This window comes from Chiloscyllium punctatum, chromosome 36 (assembly GCF_047496795.1).
Source record: "Chiloscyllium punctatum isolate Juve2018m chromosome 36, sChiPun1.3, whole genome shotgun sequence".
NCBI lineage: Eukaryota > Metazoa > Chordata > Chondrichthyes > Orectolobiformes > Hemiscylliidae > Chiloscyllium > Chiloscyllium punctatum.
The window spans coordinates 66,314,285-66,339,123 of NC_092774.1; the positions used below are offsets into that span (position 1 = coordinate 66,314,285).

Genomic DNA, 24,839 nt, shown 5'->3' on the forward strand with positions numbered 1-24,839 from the left:
GTGACTTGGATACACGTATAAAAGGCTCATTTGCTAAATTTGTGGATGACACATAAATAGGCGTGATGGTAAATTGCAATGAGGAAACATGAACCATTCAAATGGATCAAGATAGGTTAGGAGAGTGGGCCAAAATGTGACAATCAAGAACCTACCTATCTCTCTATTAAATAAACTCAATGAATCTTTCTCATGTCCAGGGAATTTTGAAATATTGTAACTAATGTATCCACAATCTCCGCTGCCACTTCCTTTAGTACCCTAAAGTATTGATTTAGCAGCTCTGTCATTTCAGTGTTCCCCTTATTAACTCACCTGTTTCATCTTCCAAGGAACCAACATTTCCTTTAGCGACTCTGTTCCCTTTGGCACAACAATAGAAGCTTTTGATATTTTATACTCGGCTTCTTTTGTAATTTACCTTCCCTATTTCTATTCATTTTTGAAAACCCCTTTGTTTGTGTCTGGAAGTTTCCCGATGTTTCAGCCTTCCAAAGGTCTGGAGTAACATTCCTGAACAGGCTGAACATTAAAAAGAAAACCACATTCACATTTAAATGAAACCCACCTTTCAGGGGCTGGGGGCGGGGAAAACCAGCCCCCATTGTCCCCTATTGGTTGGAGGACTTCCCCAACCACGCCCCCTCAGTTGGTGACGACATTGTTTGGACCACGCCCCCTGTGTGTTGGCGCATGTGCAGTGTAGGTCCCGCGGCCGGACAATGACAGTGTTACTGAGTGTGGGAAAGGAATGGCGCCGGCGGCTGAAGGAACAAGAACAGGAGCCGCTGGAAAAGCTGAGCAGGTCCGGCAGCTCGTGTCGGGAGAAATGTGAGGACGGGTTTCGGGTCCCGGTGATTCTCCTTCAGAACAGGACCAGGTTTCAGAAACATCCCGGGGAGGTCGCCAGGCCCGAGCGCCAAGACCTGGCTCCTGCCCCCGGGGAGAGGAGACAGTGAGACAGGGTAGGATTGGGAACCGCGGGAGGAGGGAGACTGGGGAGTTTATAAACTCCTAGGGGGAGGACTGAGGCCTCCAATAGAAGCCCCACAGGCCCCAGTGTTTACTTCACCGGCGAAGGAGCTCTCGGGTTGCCCGGGCAACCGGCCGCCATCTTTGTGAGGGTCAGGCGCGTGTTGTCCTGGGACGGGGTTGTTGGATTGTTGTATAATATTGATCTCCTCTGTACTTTTAATCTTGAATATTTTAAAAATGTACACTGGCTTCAATTTATGAATTCTAAGTACAGAAGCAAACTATAAACATCTCCTTACATGGATCCCAACATGTGCATAGGAGCCAAGACTGCCTCAAGATTTACTGAGGTGCTGAATCAATAGCTCTTTCTCTTTTGATTAATGAAGGTGGTGCCCAGCAGACTCCTGCTCACAGCCTGTTCTGACAGCCTTCATGGGAAAGATAGGACAGCAAAACATCTCGCTGACTCTATAATTGCTGAGATTAGCTTTACAACCTTTCTTAAACCAGGCTGCAATGTTTGCAGTTCTCTAGTCTTCTGGCACCTCCTCCAAGTCCATGGAAGACTGATAAATTACGGCTTCCACAATTTCTGTCGACCCTTCCTTCAAGATTGTTGGATGCATTTCATCAGTGCCTTGTCAAACTTTAAGTACCAAATGCTTATCGAAGACTTCTTTCATGTTAATTTTGAACTCTTGGGAGGTCATGTTGCGGCTGTACAGAACATTGGTAAGGCCACTGTTGGAATATTGAGTGCAATTCTGGTCTCCTTCCAACAAAAAGATGTTGTGAAACTTGAAATGGTTCAGAAACGATTTACAAGGATGTCACCAGGGTTGGAGGATTTGAGCTATAGGGAGAGGCTGAACAGACTGGAGCTGTTTTCCCTGGAGCGTTGGAGCCTGAGGGGTAACCTTATAGAGGTTGCAAATTTATGAGGGGCATGTATAGCATAAATAGACAAAGTCTTTTCCCTGGGTTCGGGTCTGTTTCCATGCTGTACATCTCTATGACTCTGTTGGTTGCATCTGTAAGATCCTGAATCAGCACCTTGAGGAGAATTAGAGTGGAGTGAGAACAGAGGAGGGAGAGAGTGTGGGATGGTGCCTTCAATTTTGTGGAATAACAAAAGAAAAGTATATTCTGCAGAAAGTAGAATTGCTTGTTCAGAGTTGTTACCCTGCACTGAGTGTAATGACTTTTGTAATCTCTTTTTACAGAGTATTTGAAGATCTGAAGACAGAAATTTCAAAATCGACAGATGAAGGCCTTATGCCCGAAGCATTGACTCTTCTGCTCCTCGGATGCTGCCTGACCTACAGTGTTTTTCCAGCGTCTCACTTTTGAAGTCTTGACTCTCCAGCATCTGCAGTCCTCACTTTCACATCAATGTCTGACAGTGACACTGGGACATCGGGACTGCAACGATTTTTGACTGTGATTCTGTGAGAAGGAGCAAAGCGTTTGCTTCCTGCTCGAGTGCATTTTTAGAATCAGTCGGACTGGATGAGAGACCCTACGTTGCAGCGCAGTGAGTATGGAGCCTGAAGCAGTTATACGGCCTGGAAAGAGGAATTCATGGCAGGGTGGGGCTGTACCCACGTTTGTGTGCGGCTGAATCTTCGGCCATGGAGAAACCTGAGGAATCCCGCCCTGTGAAGAAACCGTGGAAGTGTGGCGACTGTGGGAAAGGCTTCGGTGCCCCGTCTGCTCTGGAGACTCATCGGCGCAGTCACACCGGGGAGAGGCCCTTCAGCTGCCCCGAGTGCCGGAAGGGCTTTACCCAGGCATCCGCCCTGCAGACCCACCGGCGGGTCCACACGGGGGAGAGGCCTTTCAGCTGCCCCGAGTGTGGGAAGGTCTTCAGCAATTCCTTTGCCCTGCTGAGGCACCAGCGAATCCACAAGGGGGAGAGGCCACTCTCCTGCCCCGAGTGCGGGAAGGCCTTCAGTGATTCCTCTCACCTGCTGACCCATCGGCGGGTCCACACAGGGGAGAGGCCCTTCAGCTGCTCCGAATGCAGGAAGGCCTTTACCCAGGCCTCTGCCCTGCTGATCCATCAGCGGCTCCACACAGGGGAGCGGCCCTTCAGCTGCCCAGAGTGCGGTAAAGGCTTCAGCGATTCCTCCACCCTGCAGACCCACCAGCGGGTCCACACGGGGGAGAGGCCCTTCAGCTGCTGTGAATGCGGGAAGTGCTTTACCCAGGCCTCTGCCCGGCTGAGACACCAGCGGTCCCACACCGGGGAGAGGCCCTTCAGGTGCCCCGAGTGTGGGAAGGGCTTTGCCCGGGCCTCCAACCTCCAGACCCACCAGCGGATCCACACGGGGGAGAGGCCCTTTAGTTGTCCCGAGTGTGGGAAGTGCTTTACCCAGGCCATCACACTTCAGAAACACCAGCAGGTCCACATAGGGGAGAGGCCCTTCAGTTGCCCCGGGTGCAGTAAGGTGTTCACCTGCTCCTCCCACCTGCGGAGGCACCAGCACGTTCACGTACCATAGCAGAGGCATTGAAGGAGTGACGGCTGAGTGCCATTATTGACTGGAGTATTAACCCAGTTCTGGGGCCTCCCCGGTTCGAATCCTGCCGTGGCAGATGGTGAAGTTGGAATTCAGTCAGTAATCTGGAGTTCCAAGTCTAACGATGAAGCCAATTTTGGGGGCGGAGTTGTGGGGGTGGGGGGTGGTGTTGGGGTGAGAAAACCCCATCTGATTCACTCACGCCATTTTTCGGGAAGGAAACTGCCGTTGTGGGAAAGGATTCACTCAGTCGTCCCAGCTGCATCCTTTACCCTGTCTGGCCTATGGTTGACTCCACACTGCACCCATGCCCCCCCTCCGCGCCCCCCGCCCCCTTTCTCTCTCCCACTGGGCCCCTCCCATTCCCTTTTTGCTGGGGGGGGAGTCTGAAGCTGTAACAAAGTTGGGTCCCAATAAAGGGTTACCTGAACTTCCCGCCAGGCTCAGACTCTCATTGATGGCTTTGAGCTTCAAATGGTTTTTGTTTTAAACCTGTTGATTTCTTTCAGCCTCCTGCACTAAGTTTCCAATGTCGTGTATCAGATGGAACAGTGAATGAGTAGCTCGTATCGTTGGAAATTGCAGATATTTCAGGAGTGCAGGTACTGTGTTGTTTTATGGACATTGTAAAGTTTCCTGGCAGCACCAGGAGGTGGGGGCTGTGTTCATTCGAAATGATGGGCAGTTGCTGGTGTTGGACTGAGGTGGAGAAAGTTAAAATCGACACAACTCCAGGTGAGAGTCCCAACAGATTTATTTGGAAGGGCTAGCTTTGGGAGCGCTGCTCCTTCATCGGGTAGCTGTTGAGCAGGTCATAAGACATAGAATTTATCGCAAAACATTACAGTGTCATGCAGTTGATCAGATTTCCTGAACAAGTCCAGTTGCGATTCAGTCTTTCATCTTTGAGAATGGGTTGCAGGTTTCGGTTCATTAACATGTATATCCCAGAACTACTTTTAAGTCACATTCTCCAGATGACTTAATATTTTGTAAAAATAGGTGACATCTCAGCTCAGACATAGAACATAGAACAATACAGCACAGAACAGGCCCTTCGGCCCACGATGTTGTGCCGAACTTCTATCCTAGATTAAGCACCCATCCATGTACCTATCCAAATGCCGCTTAAAGGTCGCCAATGAATCTGACTCTACCACTCCCTCGGGCAGCGCATTCCATGCCCCCACCACTCTCTGGGTAAAGAACCCACCCCTGACATCTCCCCTATACCTTCCACCCTTCACCTTAAATTTATGTCCCCTTGTAACACTCTGTTGTACCCGGGGAAAAAGTTTCTGACTGTCTACTCTATCTATTCCTCTGATCATCTTATAAACCTCTATCAAGTCACCCCTCATCCTTCGCCGTTCCAACGAGAAAAGGCCGAGAACTCTCAACCTATCCTCGTACGACCTACTCTCCATTCCAGGCAACATCATCCTGGTAAATCTTCTCTGCACCCTCTCCAAAGCTTCCACATCTTTCCTAAAGTGAGGCGACCAGAACTGCACACAGTACTCCAAATGTGGCCTAACCAAAGTCCTGTACAGCTGCAACATCACCTCACGACTCTTGAATTCAATCCCTCTGCTAATGAACGATAATACTCCATAGGCCTTCTTACAAACTCTATCCACCTGAGTGGCAACCTTCAAAGATCTATGTACATAGACCCCAAGATCCCTCTGTTCCTCCACCTGACCAAGAACCCTACCATTAACCCTGTATTCCGCATTCTTATTTGTTCTTCCAAAATGGACAACCTCACACTTGGCAGGGTTGAACTCCATCTGCCACTCCTCAGCCCAGCTCTGCATCCTATCTAAGTCCCTCTGCAGCCGACAACAGCCCTCCTCACTGTCCACAACTCCACCTATCTTTGTATCATCTGCAAATTTACTGACCCACCCTTCGACTCCCTCCTCTAAGTCATTAATAAAAATTACAAACAGCAGAGGACCCAGAACTGATCCCTGCGGAACTCCACTTGTAACTGGACTCCATGCTGAATATTTACCATCTACCACCACTCTCTGACTTCTACCGGTTAGCCAGTTTTCTATCCAATTGGCCAAATTTCCCTCTATCCCATGCCTCCTGACTTTCCACATAAGCCTACCATGGGGAACCTTATCAAATGCCTTACTAAAATCCATGTACACTACATCCACTGCTCTACCCTCATCCACCTGCTTGGTCACCTCCTCGAAGAATTCAATAAGACTTGTAAGGCAAGACCTACCCTTCACAAATCCGTGCTGGCTGTCCCTAATCAAGCAGTGTCTTTCCAGATACTCGTAAATGCTATCCCTCAGTACCCTTTCCATTACTTTGCCTGCCACAGAAGTAAGACTAACTGGCCTGTAATTCCCGGGGTTAACCCTATTCCCTTTTTTGAACAGGGGCACAACATTCGCTACTCTCCAGTCCCCTGGTACCACCCCAGTTGCCAGTGAAGACGAGAAGATCATTGCCAACGGTACTGCAATTTCCTCTCTTGCTTCCCACATAATCCTAGGATATATCCCGTCAGGCCCGGGGGACTTGTCTATCCTCAAGTTGTTCAAAATGTCCAACACATCTTCCTTCCTAACAGGTATCTCTTCTAGCTTATCAGTCCGTTTCACACTCTCCTCTTCAACAATACGGTCCCTCTCGTTCGTAAATACTGAAGAGAAGTACTTGTTCAAGACCTCTCCTATCTCTTCCGACTCAATACACAGTCTCCCACCACTGTCCTTGATCGGACCTACCCTCGTTCTCGTCATTCTCAGGTTTCTCACATATGCATAGAATGCCTTGGGGTTATCCTTGATCCTATCCGCCAGGGATTTTTCATGCCCTCTCTTAGCTCTCCTAATCCCTTTCTTCAGGTCCCTTCTGGCTATCCTGTATCCCTCCACTGCTCTGTCTGAACCTTGTTTCCTCAACCTTATGTAAGCCTCCTTCTTCCTCTTTACTAGACATTCAACCTCCCTCGTCAACCAAGGCTCCCTCACACGACCATTTCATTCCTGCCTGATCGGTACATACATATCAAGGACACGTCGTATCTGCTCCTTGAAAAAGTCCCACATTTCCACCACATCCTTCCCTAACAGCCTATGCTCCCAACGTATGCTCCTCAAATCCTGTCTTACAGCATCGTAATTTCCCTTCCCCCAATTGTAAAATCTACCTTGTTGTGCGCACCTATCTCTCTCCATAACCAAGGTGAAAGTCACAGAATTGTGGTCGCCATCACCAAAATGTTCACCCACCAACAAGCCCACCACTTGCCCCGGTTCGTTACCGAGTACCAAATCCAATATGGCCTCCCCTCTGGTTGGACAATCTACATACTGCGTTAGAAAAGCTTCCTGGACACACTGCACAAACACCGCCCCATCCAATCTACTTGATCTAAAGAGCTTCCAATCAATATTTGGGAAGTTGAAGTCGCCCATGACTACGACCCTGTGGCTTCTGCACCTTTCCAAAATCTGTTTCCCAATCTGTTTCTCCACATCTCTGCTGCTATTGGGGGGCCTATAATAAACACCCAACAAGGTGACTGCACCTTTCCTATTTCTGACTTCAGCCCATACTACCTCCAGAGGCAGATCCCCCTCAATCTTCCTTTCTGCAGCCGTTATACCATTTCTAATTAGCAATGCCACCCCCCCTCCTTTTTTACCACCCTCCCTAATCTTACTGAAACATCTGTAACCAGGAACCTCCAACAGCCATTCCTGTCCCTCATCTATCCATGTTTCCGTGATGGCCACAACATCGTAGTCCCAGGTACCGATCCACGCCTTAAGTTCACACACCTTATTTCTGATACTCCTTGCATTGAAGTATACGCACTTGAGCCCATCTCAGACAAAGCAAGAAAGGTGTGAGGTTCAAGTCTGTTTGTATCCCAGTCCTGAGTCACACATGTTCTATTTCCAAAGTAGGAATTTATAAAATATTACATAGATTGACTGCTTGCAGATTGTGCTTTTTGAGCAAAATACAATGTATCTGCAAATGCAAATTCACTGCATAGGTTTGTGTGTGTGCGTGTGTGTGTGTGTGTGTGCATGAGAGAGAGAGATGGAGTGTTTGCATGTGCATGCTTGATAAAGTGTGTCGATGCAGTGGAGTATAAACCTGTGAGAGGGTGTGTGTGTGAGAGAGGGTCTGTGTGACTGGGTGTGTATGTATGGGAGTGAGAGACAGTGTTAAGTGTAGTGTGGTCACCCAAGGTCCCGCTTGAGACCATCCTCATGGGTTCCAAACTTGGCTATCGGCCTCTGCTTGGCCAGTCGAAACAATTCAGCAGTTACTAGGTGACATGGTGGCTCAGTGGTTAGCAGTGCTGCCTCGCAGCACCAGGGATCCGGGTTCGATTCCCACCTCAGGCAACTGTCTATGTGGAGTTGGCACATTCTCCACATGGGTTTCCTCCGGGTGCTCCAGTTTCTTCCCACAATCCAAAAGATGTGCAGGTCATGCTAAATTCACATAGTGTTGGGTGCATTAGTCAGGGCTAAATTTAAGGTAGGGGAACAGGTCTGGGTGGGTTACTCTTTGGAGGGTCAATGTGAACATTTTGGCCCAAAGGGCCTGTTTCCATACTGTCGAGAATCTAATCTAATCTACACACACATTGGAGAGGGCAGGGTGAGACTTGTCTTTCACTTTGCAGAAGGTGGGAGGTCCTGGATGCTGTCATTCAGTGTAAACACATGCTGGAAGACCTTTGGCTCAGAGAGATGGAGTTGGAAGCCAGGCTGCAGACACGTCACGGGGAAAGTTAACCGGACACTTTATTCCAGGAGATGGTCATTCCCCTCTGGACAGATCCTTCTGATTAGGTCAGTGGACAGGGTCAGAAGGGTGTGAGTGTGAATCACACAGGTAAAGGGGATCTGAGATTGGGAGGCAGGGGGAGGACCTAACTGGCTGAGTGGTGGGAGGGGGAGCGCTGGGGGTAAGGGCAGAATATTAACAGGTGATTGTCGTCTTTCTCTGAAGTTAGCAGCAGGAGGCCAGATGGCATCGGTGTCTGTCTGGCACCAGGTTAAGGAACCAACGTGCTCAGGACAGGAGAAGTGGGAAAGGGAGGCTGCAGTGGGTGTAGTCCACAAATCTCAGGAGGGCAGAGCCTCTGCTGAGGGCTCATGAGAAGTCAGAAGCTAAAAAGATAAAGCAGAACATCAAAGCTCTGGGTGGCATGGTGGCTCAGTGGTCAGTACTGCTGCCTCACAGTGCTGGGTTTGATTCCAGCCTCAGGCGACTTTGGCACATTGTCCCCCTTGTGTCTGCGTGGGTTCCTCCCACAATCCAAAGATCTGCAGTTTAGGGTGGATCAGCTGTGCTGAAGTGTCCAAGGATATGCATTTTCAGGTGCGTAAGCCATGGGGAACTGCAGGGTTGTATGGTAAGTGGGTTGGTCTGGTGGGATGCTATTTGCAAGGTCAGTGTGAGGTAAATGGGCTGAATGACCTGCAGGGATTATGTGATTCTACTGCTTTAGCCATTTGTATATTGAGAAATGATTACTGTGGTGCTGGGGAAGGTGGGATTTGAAGTGTCACTGCCCTCTGTCCATTCTCTTTCTGTCCCCTGTCCATTTTCTCTCTCTTGACACCCACCCTCAGCTCCTCCCCCTCTCCCCCCCCCTCCCCCTCCCCCCCCAACCATTCTCTTTCCCCACCACCTGTTATTTCTCGTGCCTCCATCCCTCTTTGATTGTTGTAACAAGCCCTTGTAAGAAGAGAGAGACAGATGGTGATGACTCTACCTGGGAGATGGGGGTGCACGAGAAATGGCTGATCTTTAACATTGAGAATAGCTACTCAGAAACAACATTAAAGCATGTTCAATTCTATTTTTAAAAAAGCTGCAGGCATCTTTCTGAAACTTGCGTTGAAATATGTGCAATTTGGCCACAGTTGAGGACAGGCTGTAAGGGGTGAGTTGCCTATTCTAATATTGTCAAATTGGTTCTATGTAGAAATAGAGTCATGGAGCATGGAATGGAACAGTTTGGTCTGTGCCGACCAGATATCCTAATTTATTCTATTCCTATTTGCCAACACTTGGCCCAAACCCCTTTAAACTTTCCTCTTCGTACACCCATTCAGATGCCTTTTAAAAGTTGTAATTGTACCAGCCTCCACTCCGGCAGCTCAGTCAATACATTTACCATCCTCTGCGTGAAACAAGTTACCCCTTAGGTCCGTTTTAAACCTTTCCCCACTCACCCTAAACTAATGTCCTCTCGTTCTGGCATTTCTTGAGGCAAATTAAATGTCACACGTTTTTTCTAATCCTTTGGTCCCTCATCTTTCCCCACTCAACCTAAACCTATGCCCTCCAGTGTGTGGCTCCCCTTACCGAGGGAAAAGAAATACACAAGTTGAGCAGCCAGCCAAAATGCAAAAGGAATGCAATGTCGAGCCGAGGGGGGTGAGGGAAGGAGATTGTAATTCAACTTTTTTTTTCCTCCGATTGGCATTTGGACACTTCAAATCTGATCGCAACGTAAGCATTTCTGAAGAGCGTAATGCGCATGCCCCTCGGTGTCATCAAGCACTGCGCATGTCCGCTGGTGTCAGCGGAAGACTGCATGCTCCTGGTTGTACGCACAAACGACTCAGGACCTACTTTTGATGGACCAATAGGGAACTCGGGAGGACCGGAAGGAATCTTGTCCTCCTGCCAATCAGAGCACCGCTATTGTCTGAATGCGGGAGTTGGACAATGAGCTTCTGAAGTAGCACTTGCTGCTGTTCCTGTCTCTCTGAATAAAGACTGAGCTTTACCCCAAACTGCAACTTTCTTCCTCTGTCCAACAACTGTGAGTACGGCACTCTCTTTTCTCGCCATCTGTTCCACTTTTTTTTCCATTCTGGCGTTCAATTGTTGACTTCCAACAACTGAAAGGAAAGGGAGTGAATTCAGGGTGGGGACAGAGTGTAGAAATATTGGTCGACAGTGTGGTGCTGGAAAAGCATAGCAGGTCAGGCAGCATCCGAGGAGCAGGAAAATCGACGTTTCGGGCAAAAATCCTTCATCAGGAATTTTCCTGCTCCTCGGACGCTGCCTGACCTGCGTGCTTTTCCAGCACCACACTCTCGACTTTAATCTCCGGCATCTGCAGTACTCATCTAGAAATATTGGTCCAAATCTGTGTCTCAATTGGCAATCACATGACAAATGCATGACCACAATGTGATAATATAGCCTTTGCTGTGGGAAAACAAAAGCAGAAAGGAGGTGCATTGTTTTAATGGTGATATGGAGAAAGTGAGGAGTGCAGATGCTGGAGATCAGAGTTGACAAGCGTGGCCCTGGAAAAGAACAGCGGGTCAGACAGCATCCAAGGACCAGGAGAGTTGACGTTTTGGACACGAGCCGTTCATCGGGAATGTTTTGTGGATATACAAAGAGATTTCCGTGTCTTTCTACACCAGTCAATACCCGTTGTCAGACAGGTGCACTAAGCAGTCAGCAGGGCAAGTGGTGTTTTAGCAAGGGGAATTGAGTTCAGAAGTGGGGTGGGGCCTTCCTGTGGCTAGGGGGTCATTGAATATATTCAAAGCTGAGCTCATCTATTTTTGAACAACTATGAAGTGGATGGTTATGAGGGAACAGAAAAACTGGTTAAGATCAGTTACAGAATCGTACAGCACAGAAACAGATACTTGATTTCATGCTGACTATATTCATAAACTAAACTAGTCCTACCTTGTTTGGCCTATATATCTCTGAACCTTTCCTATTCATAAGAGCAGAAATTAAGCCATTCAGCCCACTGGGTCTGCCCATACCATTCAATCACGGCTGAGAAGTGTCTCAGCCCCATTCTCCTGTTTTCTCCCTGTAACCCTTGATCCCCTTGATACTCAAGAACTGTTTCTGTCTCAGTGTTAAATATCCTCAGTTACCTGCCGTCCACAGCCTTCTGTGACAATGAATTCCATCAGTTCACCACTCTCTGGCTAAAGAAATTTCTCCTAATCTCCGTTCTGAAAGGTCTTCCCTTTACTCTAAGGCTGTGCCCTTGGCTGCTAGTCTCTCCTTCCAATGGAAACATCTTCCCAACATCAACTCTGTCCAGGCCATTGAGTATTGTGTTTGTTTCAATTAGATTCCCCTGAGTGTGGCCCTGTTAATCAGCATGAACCCAGACCCTTCAGGATGAGGTACTGCAGGGATTAGGTTCAACAAAGTGAGAATGCAGGGAGTGTGTGGGATGGAGATTTTGAACTTCCAGGGAATAAGAATTAGAGAGTTCGCGATAAATTAGAATTGATTGATTGGATGGGGCAATGGGCCAGGGAGTGGCAGATGGAGATTAATTTATGGAAATGTGATGTTTGCATTTTGGTAAGGCAATCCAGGCAGGACAGTTAAGGGAGTGTTTCAGAACAAAGAGACCTTGGAGTGCAGGTTCATTGTTCGTTGAAAGTGTAGTCTCAGGTAGCCAGAATAGTGAAGAAGGCATTTTGTACGCTTTCCTTTATTAGTCAGAGCATTGAGTATCGGAGTTGGGAGGTCATGTTGTGGCTGTACAGGACATTGGTTAGGCTACTTTTAAAATACTGCATTCAATTCTGGTCTTCCTGCTACAGGAAAGATGGTGTGAAACTTTGAAAGGGGTCAGAAAAGACTTGAAAGGCTGTTGCCAGAGTTGGATGGTTTGATCTACAGAGAGAGGCTGAATCGGTCAGGGATATTTTCCTGGAGCATTGGACACTCAGGGGTGACCTTATAAATATTTATAAGGGGCATGGATAGGGTGAATGCAAAACTAGAGAGCATATGTTTGAGGTGAGAGGGGAATGATTTAAAAGGGACATGAAGGGCAACTTGTTTCACGCAGAAGGTGGTGCATGTATTGAATGAATTGTCATAGGAAGGGGTGGAGCCTGATACAATTACAGCATTTAAAAGGCATCTGGATGGGTACAAGAATAGGAAGCGTTTAGAGGGATATGGGCCAAATGCTGGTAAATGGGACTAGATTAACTTAGGATATCTGGGAGGCACATACGAGTTGGACTGAAGGGTCTGTTTCTGTGCTGTATGACTCTCTGGGTCTTTGGTGAAACCAGAAGTGTCATTGTGCAGACTGGACTTTCAGAGCAGCCTTCAAAGATGTTTTGTCCTTACTGGGAGCAGAAGAAGTTACAATGAAATCTTTCATTTATGAGACAGCACCTGAGTGAGTGAGTACATCTGAGATTTTGGTGGAAAATGGGATTTCATTGCACTGTGGGGATGAAACCCTACCCTATCCAGTCATTTCTGCTGGTGGGTGAGACCAGACCTCAAGATTAGTTGGAGTAGATTTAGGATAGAGATGAGGAAGAACTGCTTTTCCCAGAGAATAGTGAATCAATGTAATTCTCTGCCCAGGGACGCAGTAGAGGCAGCTTAATTAAGTATATTCAAGACACAGTTAGATGGGTTTTTGCATGGTAAAGGTATTAAGGGTAGTTGGGACAATGCAGGGAGGAGAAGCTGAGACAATGGAGAGATCATTCATTAAATGAATGGCAAAGCAGACTCGACGGGCCAAATGATCTACTCCTGCTTCTATTACTATGAAACTCTAACCCTGCATTTCCCATGGCTAACCCACCTAACCTGCACATCTCTGGACACTATGGGCAATTTAGCATGGCCAATCCGAATCAAGGCCAGTGAGCAATACAGTGATGTGAAAATGAACATCCGAGAACGACAGAAAGACATGGAGAGTAAATGTACCAGCAATCAAAAGTGGATTCGAAAGATCATAAAAATTGAAACTAAAAATGGTATGTCTGAATGTGTGCTGCATTGCAGCAAAAGCGAATGAATTGACTGCACACATTAAAGGGAATAATTAAAATATGGGACTCCTTACAGAGATATGGCTCCAGAATGACAAGAATTGGATCCTCAATATTGAGGAGGTGATCAAATGGAAAGTAAGATCAAGGTAGAGGGTTAGCACAGGTAATCAAAGCACCGATCACAGGGGAATCTGGTGTCCGCTCCAATTTCAGGTCCTGGTTTCTCACCCCTTCTGGATTTCTGCTGATGCTTTGACCCCTTTTTTTTACACCTTCTGGAACAAGAAGTCAACCCAGACCCACAATCTCCCAGCCTGTTAATCATCCAGACATGAAGTGTAGTCATAGCAGGGAATAAAACAAGAAATGTGAACCAAAATTAGAAATAATTAGGTGCTTGTGTTTAATATTGTTCAATAGGAAGTAAACCAGAAATACTACTCTCCCAGGATTCCTTCAGTGCCTTATTTGAGGAATTCTCTCACCCTTCCATCGAGCTATTAGTACCCACTATGATTTACAACAATATTTATACCAACAGAAAAAAACGTATCTGTTCTCAAATTGACATAGAGATATACAGCATGGAAACTGACTTTTTTTCTCTCTCATGCACACATGCACAAGTCCATGGGGGTGAATTTGTTTTTGCAGAAGGATATTTGCATATGCATTCTATTTTCCTCAAAAAATGCACAATCTGCAGGCAGTTAATATATGTAATATTTTGTAAATTCCACATTGGAAATAGAACCAGTCTGACTCTAGACTGGGATACAGACAGATTCTGACCTCACACCTTTAATGCATTGTTTGAGCTGAGGTGTCTCCTTTTGTTATAAAGCCTTAGTTATCCTGAGAAGGTGCCTTACAGGAAGTTCTGGGATTTACATATTAATGATATCTGCAATCCATTGTAAAAGATGAAAGACTTAACGATCTGGGTTTGTTCAATATATCATTTCAATGCCAGGACACTCTAATGCTTTTCCAGAAATTGTGTCTTATGATCTTACACTCCACAACCACCTGATGAAGGAGCAGTGCTCCAAATGCTAGTGCTTCCAAATAAACCCATTGGATGATAACCTGGTGTTGTGTGATTTTTAACTTTGTCCAGGTAAGGTGTGATTGGCCAGGCCAAATTACCCACAGTGCCCAGGGATGTGCAGGTTAGATGTATTCGTCAAGGGGTAAATGTAGAGCAATAGGAGTATGGGTATGGTGAGGTTGCCATTCGGAGGTTGGTGTGAACTTGTTAGAACAGTGAGGGTTCTCTGAAGAGAAGGGATTTTTGTTAACTGTTCAGGAAGTGGGGGAGGGGGGAAGCAGTGGGTGGAGTGCAGGGGGAGGAAATTTGTTCACTTGTAGCAACTGGAGTGAACCCGGGTAGGGAGCAGACTCTGCAAACTCAGATATGTGTCTTAATTACCCAGGTAAGAATGGTTGGAAGGATAGGGTGTTGCTGTTTTCCCTAGTGCGTCAGAATGTGAGGGGTAATCTGATAGACTTATTTAAAATCACGAGGGGCATGGATTGGGTAAATAGACTAGGTCTTTTTCTTGGGATGGGGAGTCCAGAACTAGAGGGTAATAGATTTAAGGTGGGGGCAGGGGGAGGGAGACTGCAAAGAGACCTAAGGGGCCACATTTTCACGCAGAGGATGGTGCATGTATGGAATGAGCTGCCAAAGGAAGTGGCCATTTAAAAGTCATCAGCCTGAGTGTATGAAAAGGAAGGGTTCAAAGGGATACGGACAAAGCGCTGGCAAATGGGACGAGATTAATTTTGGATATCTGGTTGGGCACTGAAGAATTTGACTGAAGTGTCTGTTTCTGTGCTGTACATCTCGATGACTCTGGCTTTCCATGAATGTTTGTCATGTCTGTTTGTTCAGTCTCTCTGGTGGTGGTGTCAATGCCTTGATGGCTCATTTTGCTTTCCCCCCCCACTTCCTGGGAATGTGAACCATTTTGTCTGGTGGTTCTTCAAGAACCTGCATTGCAGGTTCACCCTGAATTGACATTTTTATGCTTCCCAAAATCAGACCTGCTCACCCTCAGCAATATCCCAGTGTTGTGAAAGATATTAAATTTCAGGTGGAGTTATCCAAAACTGAGATGTCAGTCTTGACATTTTTGCTTTTCTGCCCCTATAAGATCCTGAATCAACACCTTCAGGAGAATGAGTTAGAGCGGAGGGCGGGAGAGAGAGAGTGAGTGTGGGATAGTGCTTTCAATTTTGTGGAATAACAGCACAAACAAATTGCTTGTTCTGAATTTTTAGTCTGGACTGACAGTAATGAATTTTGTAATCTCTTGACAGAGTATTTGAAGATCTGAAGACGGAAGTTTCAAAATCAACAGATGAAGGACTTATGCCCAAAATGTCGACTCTCCTGCTCCTCAGATGCTGCCTGACCTGCTGTGCTTTTCCAGCATCGCACTTTTCGATACTGACTCTGCAGCGTCTGCAGTTCTCACTTTGACGTCAATGTCTGACAGTCACTCAATCCATCGGGACCACAACAATTTTTGAATGATTGTGAGAAGGAGCAAAGTGTTTTGGTTCCTGTTTCAGTCCGTTTTCAGCATCAGTGGGACTGGATGAGAGACCCTACTGTTGGAGTGCACTGAGTGTGGAGCCTGAAACAGTTATAAGGCCTGGGAAGAGGAATTCACGGAGGGGAGGAGCTCTACACGTGTTGTGTGCGGCTGAAGCTTCGGCCATGGAGAAACCTGAGGAATCCTGCCCCATGGAGAAACCGTGGAAGTGTGGTGACTGTGGGAAAGACTTCCGTTTCCCATCTGCTCTGGAGATTCATCGTCGCAGTCACACCGGGGAGAGGCCATTCCCCTGCACAGTGTGTGGGAAGGCCTTCAGCAATTCCTCCGACCTGTTGAGGAACCGGCGGGTCCACACGAGGGAGAGGCCCTTCAGCTGCCCCGAGTGTTGGAAGGCATTCAGCAATTGCTCTGACTTGTTGAGGCACTGGTGGGTCCACACGGGGGAGCGGCCCTTCAGGTGCTCCGCATGCGGGAAGGGCTTTAGCCAGGCCTCCACCCTGTTGGCCCACCGGCAGGTCCACACTGGGGAGAGGCTGTTCCTCTGCACCGAGTGCGGGAAGGGCTTCAGCAATTCCTTCGCCCTGCTGACCCACCAGCGGGTCCACACGGGGGAGAGGCCATTCAGCTGCCCTGAGTGCGAGAAGGGCTTTACCCAGGTCTCTGACCTGCTGAGACACCAGCGGGTCCACACAGGGGAGAGACCATTCACCTGCTATCAGTGCGGGAAGAGTTTTAACCGCTCCTCCCACCTGCAGCGACACCAGAGAGTTCACATGCCCATCGCAGGGGGTTTAAAGCAGCGACGGCTGAGTGCCTTTATCGACTGGACTATCAACCCAGTTCCAGGAGCTGCCAAGGCAGATGGTGGAATTGGAATTCGGTTAGAAATCTGGAGTTCAGAATCTAACAACGAAACAATTGTCAAGGAGGGGAGGGGGAACCCCCATCTGATTCACTCTCAACCTTTTTGGGGAAGGAAACTGCTGTTGTGGGAACGGATTCACTCACTCGTCCCAGTGCATCCTTTACCCGGGCTGGCCTACACGTGACTCCAGACCCACAGCAGTCTGGTTGACTATTCTGCACTCCTTCTTCCCTACCCCCCCCCCCCCCCCCCCACCACACACACCCCAACTCCAGCCGATGAGGGGGGAGAAACCTACTTGGAGACAAGGTATGTGTTCAAATTGGTGCATGAGGCAATACTACTTCTAGTTTATGGCTATACCAAGGATCCAATTCCAAAAGGACAACTCTGTGCTGACAAATAGTAAAGAACGTGTGTGTGCTTTGACTTTGAGCTGTTTTATAAAAAAAAAGATACTTTTTCTACACCTTTTTGCTGGGGGGATCTGAAGCTGTAACAAAGTTGGGTTGCAATAAACATTACCTGAACTTACTGCCGGGCTCAGACTCTCATTGAAAGCTTTGAGCTCCAACAGGTTTTTGTTTAAAAGCTGCTCATTTCTTTCAGCCTCCTGCCCCAAGTTTCCAATGTCATGTATCAGATGGAGCAGTGAATGAGTAGCGAGTATCATGAGAAATTGTAATTTTTTTAGGAATGCAGGCACTGCGTTGTTTTATCAGCATTGTAAAGTTTCGTGGCGGAAGTGTGGGCTGTGTTCACCAGAAACGTTGTGGAGGTGTCAGTGTTTGGACTGGTGTGCACAAAGTTAAAATCTCACAACACCAGGTTATAGTCCAACAGGTTTATTTGGAAGCACTAGCTTTCAGAGCGCTGCTCCTTCATCAGGTAGCTGTGGAGCAGGATCAGAAGACACAGATTTTATAGCAAAAGATCACAGTGTCATGCAACTGATAGGATATATTGAGCAAACCTTGATTGCTGTTAAGTCTTCCATCTTTTAGAATGGTTTGCAGGTTTATGTTCATTAATATGTAAATCCCAGAACTACTTTTAATTCATGTTCTCAAGATGACTTAAGGTTTTATAAAAATAGGTGACATCTCAGCTCAGACAATGCATGAAAGGTGAGAGGTTCGGTCTGTCTGTATCCCAATCTTGAATCAGACTGGTTCTATTTCCAAAGTATGAGTTGATAAAATATTACATGGATTGATTGCCTCCATTAACTGCCTGCCGATTTTTCCACAAAAAGCACACTGAATCTATCTGCAAATATAATACTGCAAATGCAAATTCATCCCATGGACTTGTATGTATGTGCGTGCATGAGAGAGTAGTGAGTGTGTGTTTTTGCATGTGTGATGGAGTATGAGGGTATCTGCAGTGGTGGATTTGTGTGTGTCTGAGAGAGACCATGTGTATGAGAGAGGGTCTGCGTGAGTGTGAGAGAGTGTAGGGTGTAGTGGGGTCACCCAAGGTTCTCCTCGTGGGTTCTGAACTTGACCATCAACCTCTGCTCAGCCACTGGAAACAGTTAAGCAGTGACACAACACACAGCGGAGAGGACAGAGTGGCACTTGTCTTACAGAAGGTAAACACACGCTGGAGGACCTTCGGTACAGATTCAGCTAGAGGCCAGGCTGCAGACACGGTGGTGGTGGGTGGGGGGAATCTTAACCGGACACTTTATGCTGGGAGACAATCATTTCCCTCAGGACAGCCTTCTGATTGGGTCAGGGATTGTCTCCGTTCTCTGCAGTTCCCAGCTGGAGGCCAGATGATATTGGTGGCTGTCTGGTGCCAGGATTCAGGAACCGATAAGAAGAGGGAGAGAGAACGGATGGTGATGACTCTACCTGGGAAATGGCTTATTTTTAAAATTAAGAATAGCTAAAATGATATATTCAGAAACATTATTAAAGCATGTTCAATTTTATAAAAAAATGCAGACATCTTTTGAAACTTGCATTGAAATATGTGCAGTTAGGCCACAGCTGAGGACAGGCTGTAATGGGTGAATGGCCTATTCCTAGTCTTGTGAAATTGGCTCAGACTATGTCAAAAAAGAATCATAGAATTGTAGAGCACAGAAACAAAGCCTTCGGTCCCGACCAACCAGATATCCTAAATTAACCTAGTCTCATTTGCCAGCACTTTGCCCATATCCCTGTCAACCTTCCTGTTCATGTCCCCATCCAGATACCTTATATATGTTGTAATTGTACCACTTCCTCTGGCAGCTCATTCAATTTACGTACCACTCTCTGTGTGAAACAAGTTGCCCCATAGGACACTTTTAAGTTTTCCCCTCTCACCCTAAATGACTTCTAGTTCTACTCCTGGACCTCTCCACCTCAGGAGAAATACCTTGTCTATTTACATTATCTATGCCCTTCATGATTTTATAAACCTCTATAAGGTTACCCCCTCAGTCTCCAATACTCTAGGGAAAACAGCTCCAGCCTTTTCAGCCTCTCTCTGTAGCTCCAAACCTAACAACATCCTTATAAGTAAGTCATTTCTGAATCCTTTCAAGTTTCACAACATTCTTCCCACTAAGTGATCAATAGGCTGTGAACAATTTATTTTTTTGTTGGGGTGTAAGAGAGGGCATTTCTTAAGACCAATTAACTTTCACACTTTTTCTTTCTAATCCGAGGTCACTCAAATCTTTCCCCACTTACCCTAAACCTTCTCGTTTAGGACTCCCAACCCTGGGGAAAAGATATACAAAAGTTGAGCAGCCGAACAAATGCAAAAGGGCTAAGAAGTCGAGCCATAGATGGGGAAAAGAAAGTGGCTCCAGCCTTTTTTTCTCCTATTGGCATTTGGACACTTCAAATCTGTCAGTAATACCACCTCCCAGAATCTCCAGCGTCTCTGTGGCAGCGAGCACTGCGCATGCTCCTCGGAGTCAGCCAAAAAAAACTGCGCCTGCTACTCGGTGTCCGCGCACACGGCTCGCGCCCTTCTTTTGATGGACCAATAGGAAGCACTGGAGGACCGGAAGGAGACTGATCCTCCTGCCAATCAGAGCGCCCCCATTGTCTGAATGCGGAAGTTGGAACATGAGCTTCGGAAGTTGCCGTTGTTGCTCCTCTCTCTCTCTGAATAAAGATTGAACTTCACCCTAGATTGCAACCTCCTTCCTCTGTCCAACATCTGTGAGTAGGGCACTCTCTTTTCTTACCTTATTTTCAATTTATTTTCTAAATTCTGAGCTTCAGTTGTTGACTTGCAGCAACTGAAAGGAAATGGGGTGAATCGGGGGGTTGAGGAAACAGACTCTGCAAGCGTTGGTTCAGGTCTGTGTCTCCATTGGCAAACGCATTACCACAATGTGATGATTTTGCCTTTGCTGTGGAAGAAAAAGCAGAAAAAAGGTGCACTGTTTAAGTGGTGATATATTGGGATGTGGACAAAGTGAGGACTGCACATGCTGGAGATTAGAGTCGAAAAGTGTGGTGCTGGAAAAACACAGCAGGTCAGGCAGCATCCGAGGACCAGGATTGTTGGTGATTTGGACACGAGCCCTTCGTCAGGAATGATGTGTGGATGTACAAAGGGGCCTCAACATCCTTCCACACCAGTCACTGCCAGTTGTCAGACAGGTGTAGTAAGCAATCAGCAAGGCAAGTGGTACATTAGCAAGAGTTCAGAAGTTGGGATGGCTTTCTGTGATCAGGCAGCCATTGAATATATTCAAGCCTGAGTTCATCTGATTTCTGAACCACAAAAAAGTGGATGGTGATAGGGGAAGGCAAAAATAATGGTTTTAAGACCAGTACAGAACAGTTACAGAGTCATACAGCTCAGAAACAGACACTTCAGTCCAACTAGTCCATGCTGAATATATTCACAAACTAAGCTAGTCCCATGTAATTTGGCCCATATCCCTCTGAACCTTTCCTACTCATGTACTTATCCAAATGTCTTTTAAATGTTATTACTGTACCTATATCCACCACTTCCTTAGGACATTGATTCCACACACAAACCACTCTCTTTCAAAAAAAGGTGTTCCTCATGTCTTTTTAAAATCTTTCTGCTCTCTCCTTAAAAGTTTGCTCCCTAATCTTGAAACCCCTATCTGAAGGAAACAGCACCAGCCACTCACCTCATTGACACCCCTCTTGGTTTTATAAACTTCTCAACTTCCTGAGCTCCTGTGAAAAAAGTCCCAGCCTATCCACTTAGATGTAGGTATATTCATATCCAGTTATGATCTGTTCAGTGCTGGTGCATGCTCAAAAGACCAAATGGCTGACTCCTGCTCCCAATTCTCTCTCACTGTGTCCAACACAGCGAGAGACCATAAAACATAAGAACAGAAATTAGACCATTCAGCCCATCAGGTCTTCTCATACCACACAACTGTGGTTGATAAGTTTCTCAACCTCATTCTCCCACTTCCTCCCCATAACCCTTGATCCCCTTGATACTCAAGAACCTATCTATCTCAGTCTTAAATACCCTCAGTGACCTAGCCTCATGTCGCAATAAATTCCACGGATTCACCACTCTCTGGCTGAAAAGTTTCTCCCTTCCAAAAGGTCTTCCCTTTTCTAGTCTCTTTCAGGTCCTGGTCTCGCCCATCAATGGAAACATCTTCCCAATGCCCACTTTGTTTAGGCCTTTCAATGTTCTGTATGTTTCAATTATATCTCCCCTGAGTGTGAGTGTGGGGCTGTGTTATGGGCTAAACCAGACCACTCAAAACATTCTTAAGCAGGCAGCCCCAGACCATAACTTTGCAATTTGATTTGGTAAGTGTACAGTGAAAATTACCTGGAGTAAATTAGCTCAGTTGACTACTAGATTTTAAAACAGACAAAAATGTATTCACAAAATTACACAATGAAACACAAAGATCAGAATAAAGAACCCCTACAGAACTCAACCTTGCCAACTAGACTCAGTTATGCTGTTCTGAATATACACAACAGTCCCAATAAGCCAACTCCCTTTGAAAACCAGTACAAATGGAACACATGCTTATAGGTTGAAGTTGAGAGGCAGAAAAGAGAGAGATTTTCCACACAGCTCCCTGTTGAACTTCCAACCAGTTCAATACTGAACTAAAACTGCTCAGCTCACTCCCCTTGCTTTGTACAGGTCAATTCTAAAACATGACCAATTTGGCCTAAAGTCACACCTGTTTACATATAAACAAAAGGCCTTTCAAATTCCCTTTCATCTCTGTTCAAACCAGACTGATCAGAACCCGGCCGGTTTATTACCTCTCTGAAAAAAGTCATGGACAGAGTCTCCTTGAGCCAGAGAAAAGCATTTAGTCAAAAAAGGAACTAGCTTTGTGACACCTGTTAATCAGCATGAACCAGACCCTTCAGGATGAGGTACAGCAGGGATGAGATTCAGCAAAGTGAGAACGGAGGGAGAGTGTGTGAGATGGAGATTTTCAGCTTCCAGGGAATAAGAGAAGAAAAAGAGTTTGCTGTAAATTAGAATTGATTGGATGGGCCAATGGACCGAGGAGTGGCAGATGGAGTTTAATATAGAGAAATGTGAGGTGTTGCACTTTGGTCAAGCAATCCAGGCAGGACTGGCACCATGAAGGGGAGTGTCACAGAACAGAGAGATTTTGGAGTGCAGGTTCATGGGTCCTTGAAAGTGAGTCTTAGGAGGTCATGGAGTGGCTGTACAGGACATTGGTTAGGCCACTTTTAGAATACTGTGTTCAGTTCTGGTCTCCCTGTGACAGGAAAGATGTTGTGAAACTTTGAAAGGGTTCAGAAAGGATTTTCAAGGCTGTTGCCAGAGTTGGAATGTTTAAGACAAAGGAAGAGGCTAAATAGGCCACTGAAAATTTTCTGTGGAGCATTACAGATGTTTATAAGGGGCAGGATAGGGTGAGTACCCAGGTTAGGGGAGTCCAAAACTGGACGGCATATGTTTGTGGTGAGAGGGAATGAGTTAAAAGGGACCAGAGGAGCAACGTTTTCACAGAGGGTGATGGAGTCTGATACAATTACTACAAAATTTAAAAGGCATCTGGATGGGAATATGAAGTGGAAGGGTTAAGGGGGATATAAGCCAAATGCTGGCAATTTATTTAGATTAATGTAGGATTTCTTGTTGACACAGATGAGTTGGGTTGAAGGGTCTGTTTCTGTGCTGTATGACTCTAATCATCTTCGGTGAAAGCAGAAGTGTTTTTGTGAAGACTGGACTTTCAGAGCAGCTTTCAAAGATGTTTTGCCTTGACTGGGAACAGAAGAAGTTGCAAATTAAATCTTTTATTTGTGAGACAGCAACTGAATGAGTGAATACATCTTGGAAAGTGAGAATTCATTGAACTGTGGGGATGAAGCTCTACCCTATCCAGTCATTTCTGCTAGTAGATGAGACTCTGACTCAAGATTAGGGGGAGTAGATTTAGGACAGAGATGAGGAGGAACTGCTTTTCCTGGAGAGTAGTGAATCTATGGAATTTTCTGCCAAGGAATCAGGAGAGGCAGCTTCATTAAGTATATTCAAGTCACAGTTGGATAGGTTTTTGCAATGGTAGGGGAATGAAGGGTAGTTGGGACAATGGAGGTAGGGGTAGCTGAGACGATGGATAGCTCCGCCATGAGCTTAATGAATGGCAGAGCAGGCTCGATGAGCCAATGGCCTACTCCTGCTTCTATTACTATGGAACTATAACCCTGCATTTCCCATGGCTAACCCATCGAACCTGCACATCCCCTGGACACTTTGGGCAATCTAGCATGGCCAATCCAAATCAAGGCCAGTGAGCAACGTCGTGATTGGAGAATTAACATCAGAGAATGATAGAAAGGGACAAGGAGAGTAAATATACCAGCGATTGAAACTGGATTCTAAAGATCACAAAAATTGAAACTAACATGGTGTGTCTGAATGTGTGCTGCATTGTAACAAAAGCGAATGAATTGACTGCACACATTGAAGAGAGTAATTATGATCTGTGACTCCTAACAGAGACATGGCTTCAGAATGACAAGGATTGGATCCTGAAAATTGAGGGGGTAGTCAAATGGAAAGCAAGATAATGGGAGAGGTGCTAATGAAAGCACTGATCACAGGGTAATCTGGTGTCAGCTCGGATTTCAGGTCCTGGTTTCTCTGTCCTCTGTTGATTTTCCTGTTCCAACAGAGTAAAATGTGGGTCTGCTCTCAGCTCTGCTGGATTTCTGCTGAAGCTTTGACATGACCCCCACCCCTTTACACCTTCTGGAACAATAAAACATTCAGTGAATTGAGACCCAACCCACAATCTCCCAGTCTCTCAAACTAATCAGACACAAGAGTGTAGTCATAGCATGGAATCAAACAAGAAAAATGAAACAAAGTTAAATATATAAGTGCTCGTGCTTAATTAGATTAGATTCCTATAGTATGGAAACAGGCCCCTCCACCCAAAAAGTCCACACTGACCCTCCGAAGAGTAACCCACCCAGACCCATTCCCCTACATTTATCCCTATATAATGCACCTAACATTATGGGCAATTTTGCATGACCAATTCACCTGACCTGCGCAACATTGGACTGTGGGAGGAAACGGGAGCATTCGGTGGAAACCCACTCAGACCCTGGGAGAATGTGCAAACTCCACACAGAATCAAACCCAGGTCCCGAGTGCTGTGAGGTAGCAGTACTAACCACTGAGCCACCATACTGCCCCCAATTAGGAAGTAAACAGAAATAGAGCTTTCACAGGATTCTTATAGTCCCCTACTTGAGGAATACTCTCTCCCTTACATCTAACTATTACTACCCAGCTATAATTTACACCAATGTAAATAAAGCATCTGTTATCAAATAGACATAGAGATCTACAGCACGGAAAGAGACTTTTTCTCTCCCTCATGCATGCATGCACACACGTGACTGACAGGAAGTTCTAGGATTTACAAATTACATATTATTGATACCTGCAACCCATTCTAAACGATGAAAGACTTAATCCAGGTCTGTTCAATATATCATTTCAGTGGCAGGACACTGTAATGTTTTTCCATGAATTCTGTGCCTTATGATCTTATTCTCCACAATCACCTGATGAAGGAGCAGCGCTGTTAACACCAGTCCTTCCAAAT

At 46.2% G+C, this 24,839-nt stretch overlaps 2 protein-coding genes across 7 annotated transcripts in view; both read left to right on the top strand.

Moving 5' to 3' along the window:
* LOC140460117 (uncharacterized) overlaps window positions 1–24,839 on the top strand; it is a 46,448-nt gene that overhangs the window by 14,636 nt on the left and 6,973 nt on the right. The gene's annotated exons all lie outside the window — the stretch shown is intronic.
* LOC140460614 (uncharacterized) overlaps window positions 657–24,839 on the top strand; it is a 333,883-nt gene continuing 309,700 nt past the window's right edge. The window contains exons 1-3 of one of the 6 annotated variants that reach the window (XM_072555235.1): window positions 685–831; window positions 2,202–4,102; window positions 15,647–16,049. In XM_072555235.1, coding sequence (XP_072411336.1) covers window positions 2,610–3,482 — 873 coding nt within the window. In that variant the 5' untranslated portion in view covers window positions 685–831; window positions 2,202–2,609 and the 3' untranslated portion in view covers window positions 3,483–4,102; window positions 15,647–16,049. Of the gene's footprint in view, window positions 966–2,201; window positions 4,103–10,159; window positions 10,212–15,646; window positions 16,050–24,839 lie in introns of those variants that run through there. The other 5 variants (XM_072555236.1, XM_072555231.1, XM_072555232.1 and 2 more) reach the window with 5 other exon arrangements.